This window comes from Macrobrachium rosenbergii, chromosome 45 (genome assembly GCF_040412425.1).
Source record: "Macrobrachium rosenbergii isolate ZJJX-2024 chromosome 45, ASM4041242v1, whole genome shotgun sequence".
In the NCBI taxonomy this organism is placed as follows: Eukaryota; Metazoa; Arthropoda; class Malacostraca; order Decapoda; family Palaemonidae; genus Macrobrachium; species Macrobrachium rosenbergii.
Genome location: NC_089785.1, coordinates 25882652 through 25895206, shown reverse-complemented (window position 1 = coordinate 25895206; position 12555 = coordinate 25882652). Strand labels below are relative to the sequence as shown.

At 38.1% G+C, this 12555-nt stretch overlaps 1 protein-coding gene across 1 annotated transcript in view; it reads left to right on the top strand.

Moving 5' to 3' along the window:
• The window catches only part of LOC136829973 (ESF1 homolog), a 9517-nt gene extending 4934 nt beyond the window's left edge, over positions 1-4583 (top strand). Inside the window, exon 3 of the mRNA XM_067089150.1 lies at positions 4372-4583. Coding sequence (XP_066945251.1) covers positions 4372-4583 — 212 coding nt within the window. The remainder of the gene's footprint in view (positions 1-4371) is intronic.
• The last annotated feature ends 7972 nt before the right edge of the window (positions 4584-12555 follow it).

Below are 12555 nucleotides of genomic sequence, written 5' to 3'. Positions count from 1 at the left end.
TTTGTCAAATACAGAGTCATTCCTTTGTCAAATACTGAGTGGTTCCTTTGTCAAATTCTGAGTGATTCCTTTGTCAAATACAGAGTGATTCCTTTGTCAAATACCGAATTCACGTGAAATACTACAATACGATGAATCTGTAGTAATCATTATCATTCTGTCATTCATGAATGAAATTTGTAAAGGGGAAAAACATTGATAGGCAACTGAACAAAAAATTATGCCTATTAGTTAGTTTCACTTGATATTATAAATATTAATATTTTTACGTATTTCAAGCAATAATATTTTAATTTGATTTTTAAGCAATTTATCAATGAACTCACGTTTTACTTAATAGTATTTTAAAAATTATTCTTCCATTAAATATAGGTTAAAATTCTAATTCATAAAACGATTATGCGTCAAAAATATTCAAAAAATAAAATAATTGTTAAAACTCCTAAGATGAATTGCAGCCATTGGACGGGGGGCTGGCCAGAGTGGGAGTGGCTGACGTGACGTAATCGAATCTGATTGGTTGAAAGGGGTAAAGGACTCAACCCCTTTTTATTCTTCTTATACAAGATTGGAGACTGAAACCGAGGTCAGGGATATATAAATATATATTTTTTTTATTAAAATTAACTTTATCTTTACAGGTTTTAGGGGAGAAAATGAGGAAAATTCTGTTATCAAACTGATAATTTTTTTATTAGTTATTTTCTCTTTTAATGATTTGTTTTTGTATATTGCAAGAAATTCAATGGAAAATGAATGAATTGACCTGTTGACTTCAAATATTGACTGTCATCTCTCTCTCTCTCTCTCTCTTCTCTCTCTCTCTCTCTCTCTCTCTCTCTCTCTCTCTCTATATCTATATATATATATATATATATATATATATATATATATATATATATATATATATATATATATATATATATATATATATATATATATATATTATATATATATATATATATATATATATATATATATATATATATTATATATATACGTATATATATACATATATACAAGATGAAAAGTCAATTATTTACAATACAAGAGTCCTTCTCTCTCTCTCTCTCTCTCTCTCTCTCTCTCTCTCTCTCTCTCTCTCTCTCTCTCTCTCTCTCTCTCTCTCTCTCTCTCCCCAAAGCAAGGAGTAGCTCGCCATCCTAACCTCCCCAATCCCCACACCCAACAAACAGGCCCTAAAAACAAACATACAAACACACAAACACATCTTCAGAGGGCAGAGGTCAACTCTTTAAATGTTGGTTATCCTGTAATCTCACTACAGCTGTATGGGCAGGTATGGATATAGAAGGAGGGTGGGGGTTGGGGTTGTTAGAACTGGCTATTTGGTCCTGTAGAGAGAGAGAGAGAGAGAGAGAGAGAGAGAGAGAGAGAGAGAGAGAGAGAGAGAGGTATTTACAATTAATGAAAGTAAATTTACCTCAATGAAAAGATCTCAGAAATGAGAACTGTAAAGGCTACAGAAACGAGAGAGAGAGAGAGAGAGAGAGAGAGAGAGAGAGAGAGAGAGAGAGAGAGAGAGAGAGAGACTTACAAGTAAAGAAAGTAAAATTAACTTAAAGGAAATGACATTAAAAATGAATTGTAAAAGCTACAGTAACAAGAGAGAGAGAGAGAGAGAGAGAGAGAGAGAGAGAGAGAGAGAGAGAGAGAGAGAGAGAGAGAGAGCCTTCTAAAACCGATTACAAAAAATAATTACCAAAGATACCATTTTTCACAGACATTCAGTGTCTTAATCTTGAGAAATCCACATCACAACACTTGACAAAAATCTACTCCAGAGACGAAAGGAGTTGACGCAAGACCTCACTCCACTCCTTTCCAGGGTGGGAATACCAAGACCTTCTGACCTGCTGCCTGACCTGTCAAGATGGACGAACTCCTGACCTGTCAGACTGACTAAATCGGTCACATGAGAATCCCCGAGAGAGACACCAGAGTTAATCGAGGTCGCTCGATCGTAAACGAAAAACGACTCAGTTCCTACGTCTTGGCGGATGAAATACGACGTCGTTACGTCGCCTGACGCAGGCGTAGCGAATTTCCAGCGCCGGCGTTTTGAAATAGAAGTATATGCCCCCTTTATGCGCCGGTTTGAATTCGCTTTAGTCGTTCCTAAATTCCCAAGAATTCAAATACTATTATTTTTCTCGTCTCTCCTCCTCGCATCATCTGGGCGGCGCGCCATTTTGTAGCAGGAGTGAAAGCGGCATTGAGGCACGAAAAGTGTGTCGGCTTAGAGGTCGTGTGTGTGTATGTGTGTGTGTGTGTGTGTATGAGAGTGAGTGCGAGTGTGAGAGGGAGAGTGCAAAAGTGGGTCAGGATGTGAGAGTGATAGCGGCCTTTTTTATGTCAGTGTGTGTGAGAGAGAGAGAGGGAGAGTACGCAACTAGGTCATGTGGATTTTGGTTTTCGTTAGTTCTCTGAGCTGAGAGAGAGAGAGAGAGAGAGAGAGAGAGAGAGAGAGAGAGAGAGAGAGAGAGAGAGAGAGAGAGAGAGAGAGAGAGAGAAATCCCTAATAATTGAATATATGACAAAACTAACCAAATAACTTTGTAGCCTTGTTTCAGAGAGAGAGAGAGAGAGAGAGAGAGAGAGAGAGAGAGAGAGAGAGAGAGAGAGAGAGAGAGAGAGAGAGAGAGAGAGAGAGAAATCCCCAATATAACTGAATATGACAAAACTAACCAAATAACTTTTTAGCCTTGAGAGAGAGAGAGAGAGAGAGAGAGAGAGAGAGAGAGAGAGAGAGAGAGAGAGAGAGAGAGAGAGAGGGAGAGAGAGAGAGGGAGATTGAAATCCTAAACTCACCAGCTCTCGCTAACTAATGACCAAATTCGACATCCATCCTTCCTCCTCGGGGATTCCTTCGGTCAAGGAGGAGGAATGGGGTCGTAGATCTCTCTCTCTCTCTCTCTCTCTCTCTCTCTCTCTCTCTCTCTCTCTCTCTCTCTCTCAAGAGTCCGAGAGGTCGACAAAACAAGTCATGTCTCCTTCAGAAGGTCCACTTATGTGTCATCATTATTTGACGACTGAATGGAAGGTTGTAGAAGCAAGTGGAAAGGAGAACTGGAACGGGAACTGGAATGGGAATGGGGAATTAATGGAATGGAAAAGGGAGGGGGGGAGGTAAGGAATTGTAATGGAAGGGTTAGGAATCAAACCGTGACCAATTCTGAATGAACTGAGGTCAAAAGTGACCCCCATATTAAGAGAATGCAAATTAAATCAGTGAAACTAATTCTAAACTCGTCCTATGTGAAACCATTTGACCTCTGTTGACTTGACCAGTGACCTCACGTGCCTGGAGTTTAGTTGACTGCGATTGATCCAATAATCCTTAATGAACTGTGGTCAAAAGTGACCCCCATATTAAGAGAATGCAAATTAAATCAGTGAAGCTAATTTTAAACTCGTCCTATGTGAAACCATTTGACCTGGATTGACCTGACCAGTGACATCAAATACCTGGTGATTAGTCGACTGTGATTGATCCAAAAATCCTCAATGAACTGGGGTCAAAAGTGGCCCGTATTTCACATGAAGGAAAAACAAAGGTATTTGTGAAATATTAATTCTAAACTCGTCCTAGGTCAAACAATTTGACCTCTGCTGACCTAAATATGAACTGTCTACCTGGCGATTAGTCGACTGTGATTGATCCAATAATCCTTAATGAACTGGGGTCAAAAGTGACCCACATTTCGTATTAAAAGAACGCAAAAGTGATTCTGAAGTCCTAGGCTAAACCATTTGACCTCAGTTGACCTAGGCAGTGAACTTAAGTACCCAGTGCTCAATCGACTGTGTCGGGTAGCTGCCGGGCATAAATACTTCCCAGGACAAAGGACATTTTAACAAGATTTCAAATTTACAAAACGATAAACATTACCTAAAATTAGGAAACATTTCATGAAGTCTACAATAAAGGCGTCATTTTAAGCAAGAAAAAAATCAATTTCTTTTGGTTGGTAAGAGTCAAGAGGGTCCACACTAGGCCTCTTTCAAGATTGGATTCATTTAAACCAACCAAACAATTAATAAAGTTTATTCAGTGACAGAACTGAAAAATTACCTTTAAACCAAATTCAATTTTAAGCCAAGAGACGAAACGTATGAGAGAGAGAGAGAGAGAGAGAGAGAGAGAGAGAGAGAGAGAGAGAGAGAGAGAGAGAGAGAAACAATTCGAGGTAGGGCCCCTTGTTTGAAGGCCCTACTCGGCATACAAATGAGTTCATCTGGAGTTCTTTTGTTAGCGCATCGCCCCTTGAAACCTCAGGTTTTATGTGGACTTTAGACTCCGGCACAGGACGTTAAAAGATGAAGCGAGATCTCTATCGGATCGTTTAGGATCGTCTATTAATTACGACCTGGAAGAAGAAGAAGAAGAAGAAGAAGAAGAAGAAGAAGAAGAAGAAGAAGAAGAAGAAGAAGAAGAAGAAGAAGAAGAAGAAGAAGAAGAAGAAGGACTGAAAGCTGATAGGCAACCATGCATGGCTTTTTATGAAGGACAGGGAGGAACAGACAGTAGTTCTTTAGCTGGAAATGTCAAGAGAAAGTAGAAGAAGGAATTTCTGGAATGGAATGGAAAAGGGTCAATGAATCTTCAGATGTGAATATTAGGAAAGAGAGAGACTTCCTGGAATGGAATAAGCTAGAAGGCTTCCTGGAATGGAATAAGCAAGACTTTCAGTAATGGAATAAGCAAGAAGACTTCCTGGGAAGGAATGGAATAAGCCAGAAGACTTCCTGGAATGGAATAAGCAAGACTTCCTGGAATGGAATAAGCCAGAAGGCTTCCTGGAATGGAATAAGCCAGAGGACTTCCTGGAATGGAATAAGCAAGACTTTCAGTAATGGAATAAGCAAGAATGATTCCTGGGAAGGAATGGAGTAAGCAAGAAGGCTTCTCGTAATGGAATAAGCAAGAATACTTCCTGGAAAGGAATGGAATAAGCAAGAAGCCTTCCTGGGAAGGAATGGAATAAGCAAGAAGACTTCCTGGAAAGGAATGGAATAAGCAAGAAGGCTTCCTGGAAAGGAATGGAATAAGCAAGAAGGCTTCCTGGAATGGAATAAGCAAGACCAGAAGACTTCCTGGAATGGAATAAGCAAGAATTTCTGTAATGGAATAAGCAAGAAGACTTCCTGGAAAGGAATGGAATAAGCAAGAAGCCTTCCTGGGAAGGAATGGAATAAGCAAGAAAACTTCTTGGAAAGGAATGGAATAAGCAAGAAAACTTCTTGGAAAGAAATGGAATAAGCAAGAAAACTTCTTGGAAAGGAATGGAATAAGCAAGAAGCCTTCCTGGAAAGGAATGGAATAAGCAAGAAAACTTCTTGGAAAGGAATGGAATAAGCAAGAAAACTTCTTGGAAAGGAATGGAATAAGTAAGAAGACTTCCTGGAAAGGAATGGAATAAGCAAGAAGACTTCCTGGAAAGGAATGGAATAAGCAAGAAGAGTTACCAACTCTTCAGCAGCGGCTGATGGACAAGGAAAGACTTCCTGGAAGCTGGAAACAAATCTTCAGGAACTGGAAGCTAATCGTGAAGAATCTTTTAAAAGTGGGAATCTGCCTCTTCTTAAACTGGAACCTCTAAACATTGGGAAGAATCCCAATTTGGTAAAAAACTCTATTTAGCAAGAATCTCTCATTGGAAAAAAAAACTTTAAACACTGGAAAGAATCTCACACTGGGAAAGAAGCCTTTAAAAATAAGAAAGAATCTCACACTAGGATAAAAACTCTAAAAATAAGAAAGAATCTCTAGTGTAAAAAAAAACCCTCTAAAAATGTGAAAAAATTTCTAGTGAGGAAAAAACCTCCAACATAGCTACAATTAGAAAAGGACCACATGGAAATATAAAAAAATAAAAATAGCCAAATTAGTGACATTGACATAACATGACATTACCTGACATGACCTGCCTCTTAAACCAGAAAAGGGTTCTATAAATCTTGAAAAGGCTACATAAACTTGGAAAAGGGGTTTCATAAACCTGGAAAGGGGTTTTATAACCTTGGAAAATGTTTTATAAACCTGGAAAAGAGCCTTTCAGACCTGAATAAGGCACTAAAAAACCTGGAAAAGGGTTTTATAAACCTGGAAAAGTCTTGCGTACCTGGAAAAGGCACTTAAAACCTGGAAAATGGTTTTGGAAGCCTGAAAAAAGATTTCATAAACCTGGAAAAGAATTCAGTATGTCTCATATAAATGGAACAGCCAAGCAGAACTGGAAAGTTGCCATATAAATCTGGAAAAGGAACCTATGGTCCTGGAAAAGAAATTTATGGTCCTGGGAAAGGAACCTGTGGTCCTGGAAAAGGAACCTGTGGTCCTGAAAAAAGGAACCTGTGGTCCTGGAAAGGGAACCTGTGGTCTTGGAAAGGGAACCTATGGTCCTAGAAAAGGAACCTGTGGTCCTGGAAAAGGAACCTGTGGTCCTGGAAAGGGAACCTGTGGTCCTGGAAAAGTAGCCTATGGTCCTGGAAAAGGAACCTGTGGTCCTGGAAAAGGAACCTGTGGTCCTGGAAAGGGAATCTGTGGTCCTGGAAAGGGAACCTGTGTTCCTGGAAAAGGAACCTATGATCCTGGAAAAGGAACCTAAGGTCCTGGAAAAACAATTTGTGGTTCTGGAAAAAGAACCCGTGGTCATGGAAAAGGAACCTATGGTCCTAGAAAAGGAACCTGTGGTCCTGAAAAAAGGAACCTGTTTTCCTGGAAAAGGAACCTATGATCCTTTAAAAGGAACCTATGGTCCTGAAAAAGGAACCTATGTTCCTGGAAAAGGAACATACGGTCCTGGAAAAGGAACCTACGGTCCTGGACTAGGAACCTTAATCCAAACTCGCACAGGCCGAAAAAAAATTATGCAGGTATCCACGAAAGAAAAACAAATGAAAGATGAGTAGAATTTATGCCATATGTAAATTAGTCTCATCAAATAGTTCCACTTCAACCGAGAGAGAGAGAGAGAGAGAGAGAGAGAGAGAGAGAGAGAGAGAGAGAGAGAGAGAGAGAGAGAGAGATGACACCTCGGAGGGTTTCTAGGACAAGTGCGAGTGTACTGGATCTTTTCCTCATTGTTTTGTTTTCTTCTTCTTCTTCTTCTTAGTGAAAGCTGGGCTGAGTTGACCCTCAGATGACCTACTATACGGCGCTAGGGCCAATTATCAAGAAGAGGTGTACCCATGTATGTGGCATCTACCCACATATTACGAGGTTGTGGTGCGGGCAAGAGCCCGTGTGGGTATGTGGGTAACTTTACGTGGTATGTGGGCATATGCGGGTAACTTCATAAAGCTAAAACCATTCAGAAAACGATCCTATGTGGTACTACAGTCAGCCATTATATCAGGGTTCAGAGCTCTCTATAAAAGTTAATAATTCTCGTGTTTTTAATTACGTTTTCTTTAATATTTATTCTTGTACGTGTTCTGTTATCCCCCTTTTATCGTTTTATACTTATTCCTTATATTCTGTGACCCTCGGTAACCCCATATTGCTAAAAAAAAAAAAAAAATTTAAACGCTCTCATGTGGTACTAGCGTCAGCCATTATCAAAGTTCACAGACCTACGTAGACTAACAACTGTAAATTCTCGTGTTTTTAATTACGTTTTCTTTAATATTTATTCTTGTACGTGTTCTGTTATCCCCCTTTTATCGTTTCATACTTATTCTTTACATTCTGTGACCCTCGGTAATTTGATATTGCAAAAAATAGAAAAAAAGAAAAACACACCAATTTGTGGTACTAGCGTCAGCCATTATCAATGTCCGCTTCAATACGTAGCCTAACAAAAACTTCTAATTCTTCCCCTTCTTTTTTTATTTAAATTACATCTTCGTTACTTACTCTCGTACGTATTCCACTGTCACCCTTTTATCGTCTCGTTCTTATATATTCTTTATATATTCTGTGCTACAAGAATATGCGCGCGCATTCTGAAACACATTGTCCTAACCAGTTTTTCCTGAATATTTATGAGCTCGCCTCTGGCAATTTACCCCAGGTGGATATATTTCTGGCTATTTATTCGAGATGGCAGCCAGTGACAGGTCATTCTTGATGGCAGCTTCTGATGGGAGTGCTGTCAGTCTATGCAAGAGGGCAGCTTCTGCTGACAGCTCATTCAAGAAGGCAGCTTCTGCTAGCAGTTTACGCAAGACGGCAGTTTCTGCTGCCAGTTTATCAGCGATGGCAGCTTCTGCAGGTAGTTTATCAAAGATGACAGCTTCTGCAGGTGTTTATCAAAGATGGCAGCTTCTCCTGCAGTAGGCCTATAACAAAGATGGCAGCTTCTGCTGGGAGTAGGCCTATATCCAAAACGGCAGATTCTACAGCCATTTTATTAAAGTTGAAAATTCCTGCCAGCAATTTATCATCAAAGATGGCAGCTTCTGATAGCAGTTTACGCAAGATGGCAGCCTCAGCCGAGGGAAGGATCCTTTCCCATAATAATAAAAAACAAGAAAGAAAAAATTCCGAAACAGGTTTTCAGATCTGCGCCAAGACGGAAGCCGACGTGTGAAACCATCGGCTCCCTTCCTGATGAACGATTCATTCGTCTTCGGGAAGAGTTATTATTAATCTCTCTCTCTCTCTCTCTCTCTCTCTCTCTCTCTCTCTCTCTCATATGCTCAGACTTTGCACAGATACTTTGCTCCTATATAATGTGTAAGGTTTTCTCTCTCTCTCTCTCTCTCTCTCTCTCTCTCTCTCTCTCTCTCTCGTGAGCGATATATCATAAAATGCTCACATTTGACAGAGTTATGGAGCCCCAAAATTTGGCCCACTCATTTGGGAGGGAGTTTTGTCGTGCAAAGGGTCAGGTGTAATCAATTTTTTTTTTTAATAATTCATAACTCAGAAACAATTTACTAAAACTGGTTTGGTTAATAAAAAATTTATGGAAGTTTTTTCTAAGTTAATAAAAACTTCTGTTATTAAGGAAACTGGTTTTATTCTTTTATTTGGAGTTGTAAATGTAATATATATTCGTTTGTATTGTTTTGGAATAAAAATAAACTTACAATAAATTCAAAAACTATAAAAGTTTAAGTTAGAACTTAGGCCTAATGCTCTGGAATAAAATAAACTTAAAAATAAATTCAAAAACTATAAAAATGTAAGTTACAATTTTGGCCTAATGTTTTGGAATAAAAATAAACTTAAAAATAAATTCATAATCTATAAAACTGTAAGTGTAAGCTACAATTTCGATCTAATGTTTTGGAGTAAAAATAAATTTAAAAATAGGACTAGATTCAAAAAGTTATTCTATAACATAAGCCTAGATTTAAAAACTTATTCCATAGCATTGGACTACATTTTAAAAACTTATTCCATAACACAGGCCTAGATTTAAAGTTATCCTATATAATGGGCCTCTATTTTAAAACTTATTCAATAACATATGCCGAGATTTTAAAAACTTATTCTGTAACCTAGGCCTAGGTTTTAAAACTTATTTCATAACATAGGCCTTGGTAAAGATAAACCCCGCAAACGGTAACTAACAAATTCAGATATAAAACACGGTTTAAATGACGGAAGCGGTTTAAAAAAAACATTTTAAAACGGAAAAATTCCAGAAAAAACAACCTGCATTTGGTAAAAACACCAAACATGACGAAAAGTAACCCAAAAGGGCCTATGATGGTGATTGTATCTAACGGTAACTGTTATTAAAAACTTCAGGCACAAAAAACGCTTTAAAAGCCAAAAACAGAATAAGAAAAACATTTAAAAACAAACAACCTTTCTAGGAAAAACAACCTGCATTTGATCAAACCAGAAAAACACACTTCCAAAAAACGTAGTGGGCCATCTCACCTAACCTCCCCATCCTAACCTAACCTTCCCCTTAAACAAATTAATAAAACCTAACCTTACTTTAGGGGGGGAGGGGGGTCCTCAGCCCCTTTACACCTTTTTATATAATAAAAAACATGCACTATATATAAATAATAAAAACATGCGCTAGGCCTACCTGTAGGTCTAAAGACGACACCCGAGCTCTAGAAGGCTGCTGTGTTGAGCTTTGCTTGGAGATACGACAGTTTATCCACGAAAATACAAGAGACATCCTCTCCCTGACGCCTGGATAAGGATGTATAAGGATGTAGCAGGATGTATCAGGATGTATGAGGATGTATCTGACCTCATTGCGAAATGTGACATCAAAATGTAAATGTAGAAATCCGTGCAAAACTTGTCCAAGATGGCTAAAGGCGTCGTTCATCCAGCAAAATATGTTCGATAATCCTCTCCCAGACAGCTGGATGCCGCTGGATATGGATGTATGAGGATGTACCAGGATGTGTGAGGATGTATCTGACCCATTTCGCCGGAAATCTGACCTCATCGCGAAATCTGACATCAAAATGTAGCTATATACATTCTTGCAAAACTCGTCCAAGATGGCTACGGCGTCGTTCATCCATCAGTATATAGGTATAATATCCTGCCCCTGACGACAGGATATCCTTGGATAAGGATTAATGAGGATGGATAAGGATGGGTCAGGATGTAGCTGTCCCATTTTGCCGAAAATACGACCCCTATCCCGAAATCCGCCTTCGAAACCCAGCCGTAAACATCGTACTAAACTCATCAAAGCGGTCTCAGGCGTAGGTCCTGTGGTACGCCATTACACAAACCCAAATTTACACAAGACTAAATTTCACAAACACCAAATTTACAAACAAACACGTAGGCCTATTGGTTGTGAATCTCTGCTGTCCCAGCATCCAATTTCACGCCATTAATATGAAAAAGTTATTGCTTAATAATTTTTTTCAGGAGAATTGATTCAGACCGAACACTTGCACTGTAAAGTTGTCAACGAAGTGTTTTGGGCGGGCCAGGGGATTGGGCGTCCTTGTACTTGGTCCGTTCAGTGTGATGGGGGGACGTGTAGTGGTATATATCCTGGCTGGTCTAATTTAGGTCCTTAATAAAGGACCCACGGACCGAAATAGTAATTTGTGACCGTACGGAAGGGCTCCAAACGGAGATAATTTAATTGAATATCATTTTGGGGGGACAACATCATAGAAAATGGTCCACTGTATGTGATGCACGTGAGATAATTTGTGAAATTTACCGAGATAATTGGTATAAAATAATTACAAGTAATTATTGATAATAAAATTATATTTTGGGCTTCAAATGAGTTACCCCTTGATAGTCTTTGCCGGTTAGGCCTAGTCCTGAAGTCCACGTCATACTTCCCGTTCCCCTTGAGAGCAAAACAGCTCTTTTGGTTAGTTAATTGAATATATAGACTAACATTTATCGAATAACTCGTCTGGGAGAATAAAATAATATATGAATTGTCGAAGAATCGACAGGCCCCACTCGACACCCACATTAGGGTCGAGTTAGGACCTCTGGGAAATTAAATGGCTCGGGTAAAATTCGCCGAATCTTTTGGAAGAAAAAACAAAACAAAAACAGTAAGTTTTAACAATTATTCTCTCGCAAGACACAATTCCCTAAAAGAGGAAGAGGAAGAAGGGTGAGAGGAAGAACAGGAAGAGGAAGAAGAAGAGTAAGAGGAGAAGGAGAGAGTAAAAAAAACGACGAGTCTCTCCACAACAATGAAGATAACTCTCTGATGTTATCGGTTAAGTCAGAAAGAGATTATCCATTAAGCTCCGTTTTCTATAAGCATATGAGACCGTTGAGGATTCTCTCTCTCTCTCTCTCTCTCTCTCTCTCTCTCTCTCTCTCCCTCTCTCTCTCTCTCTGGTAAACATACTGTGTGTGTGAACACGTTAAAATAATTATAAAATTGACTCCATAAATAAAAAAAATATATGAATCTAGACAGCAAAAATGAATTTATAGGCCTACATTTTGTAGCACTCTTAGAAATTTAGGACCAAGGTTGCAAGGCCTTTCTGTCATTCGCTACCTTTCTACTTGGCTGTTCAACTTCTTGAACCTTTTTCTGCTCAAGAGCCAATATTATGGGTTAGACTTTGGGACTCTGGAGCCAAAATAACCATTAGATTCTAGTTATATTGTTAAAGCATTCGGCGATGAATCTAAATTTTGACGATGTCATGATGGAAAATAAATAAAATAAATAAATAAATAAAAAATAAATAAAATAAATAAAATTAAATACCAATAAATAATAAATAATTAAAAATAAAAAATAAATAAAAATAAAGAAAAATAAATAATAATAATAAGTAAATAAAATTGAATAAAATTAAATAAATAAAAGAAATAAATTAAGTGAAAATATTTAAATAAAAATAAAAAATAAAAAAATAACATAAAATAAATAGCTACGATGGACAGGGACATTGCTTCTGTTAATGACTTTTTTCTGAAACAGAGCATTACCACTAAGCTGACATTAGAGACTGTCAAAACTGCATTTAAAAAAAATCTAATATACTTTTTTTTCACGTTGTTCTAATGCATTAGAGTTCTAACCAACGTAAATGTTTGAAAGTTTGAAAGCAATATATCACAAAATATTTCTCTAAGGAGGTTAATGATAAAACAAC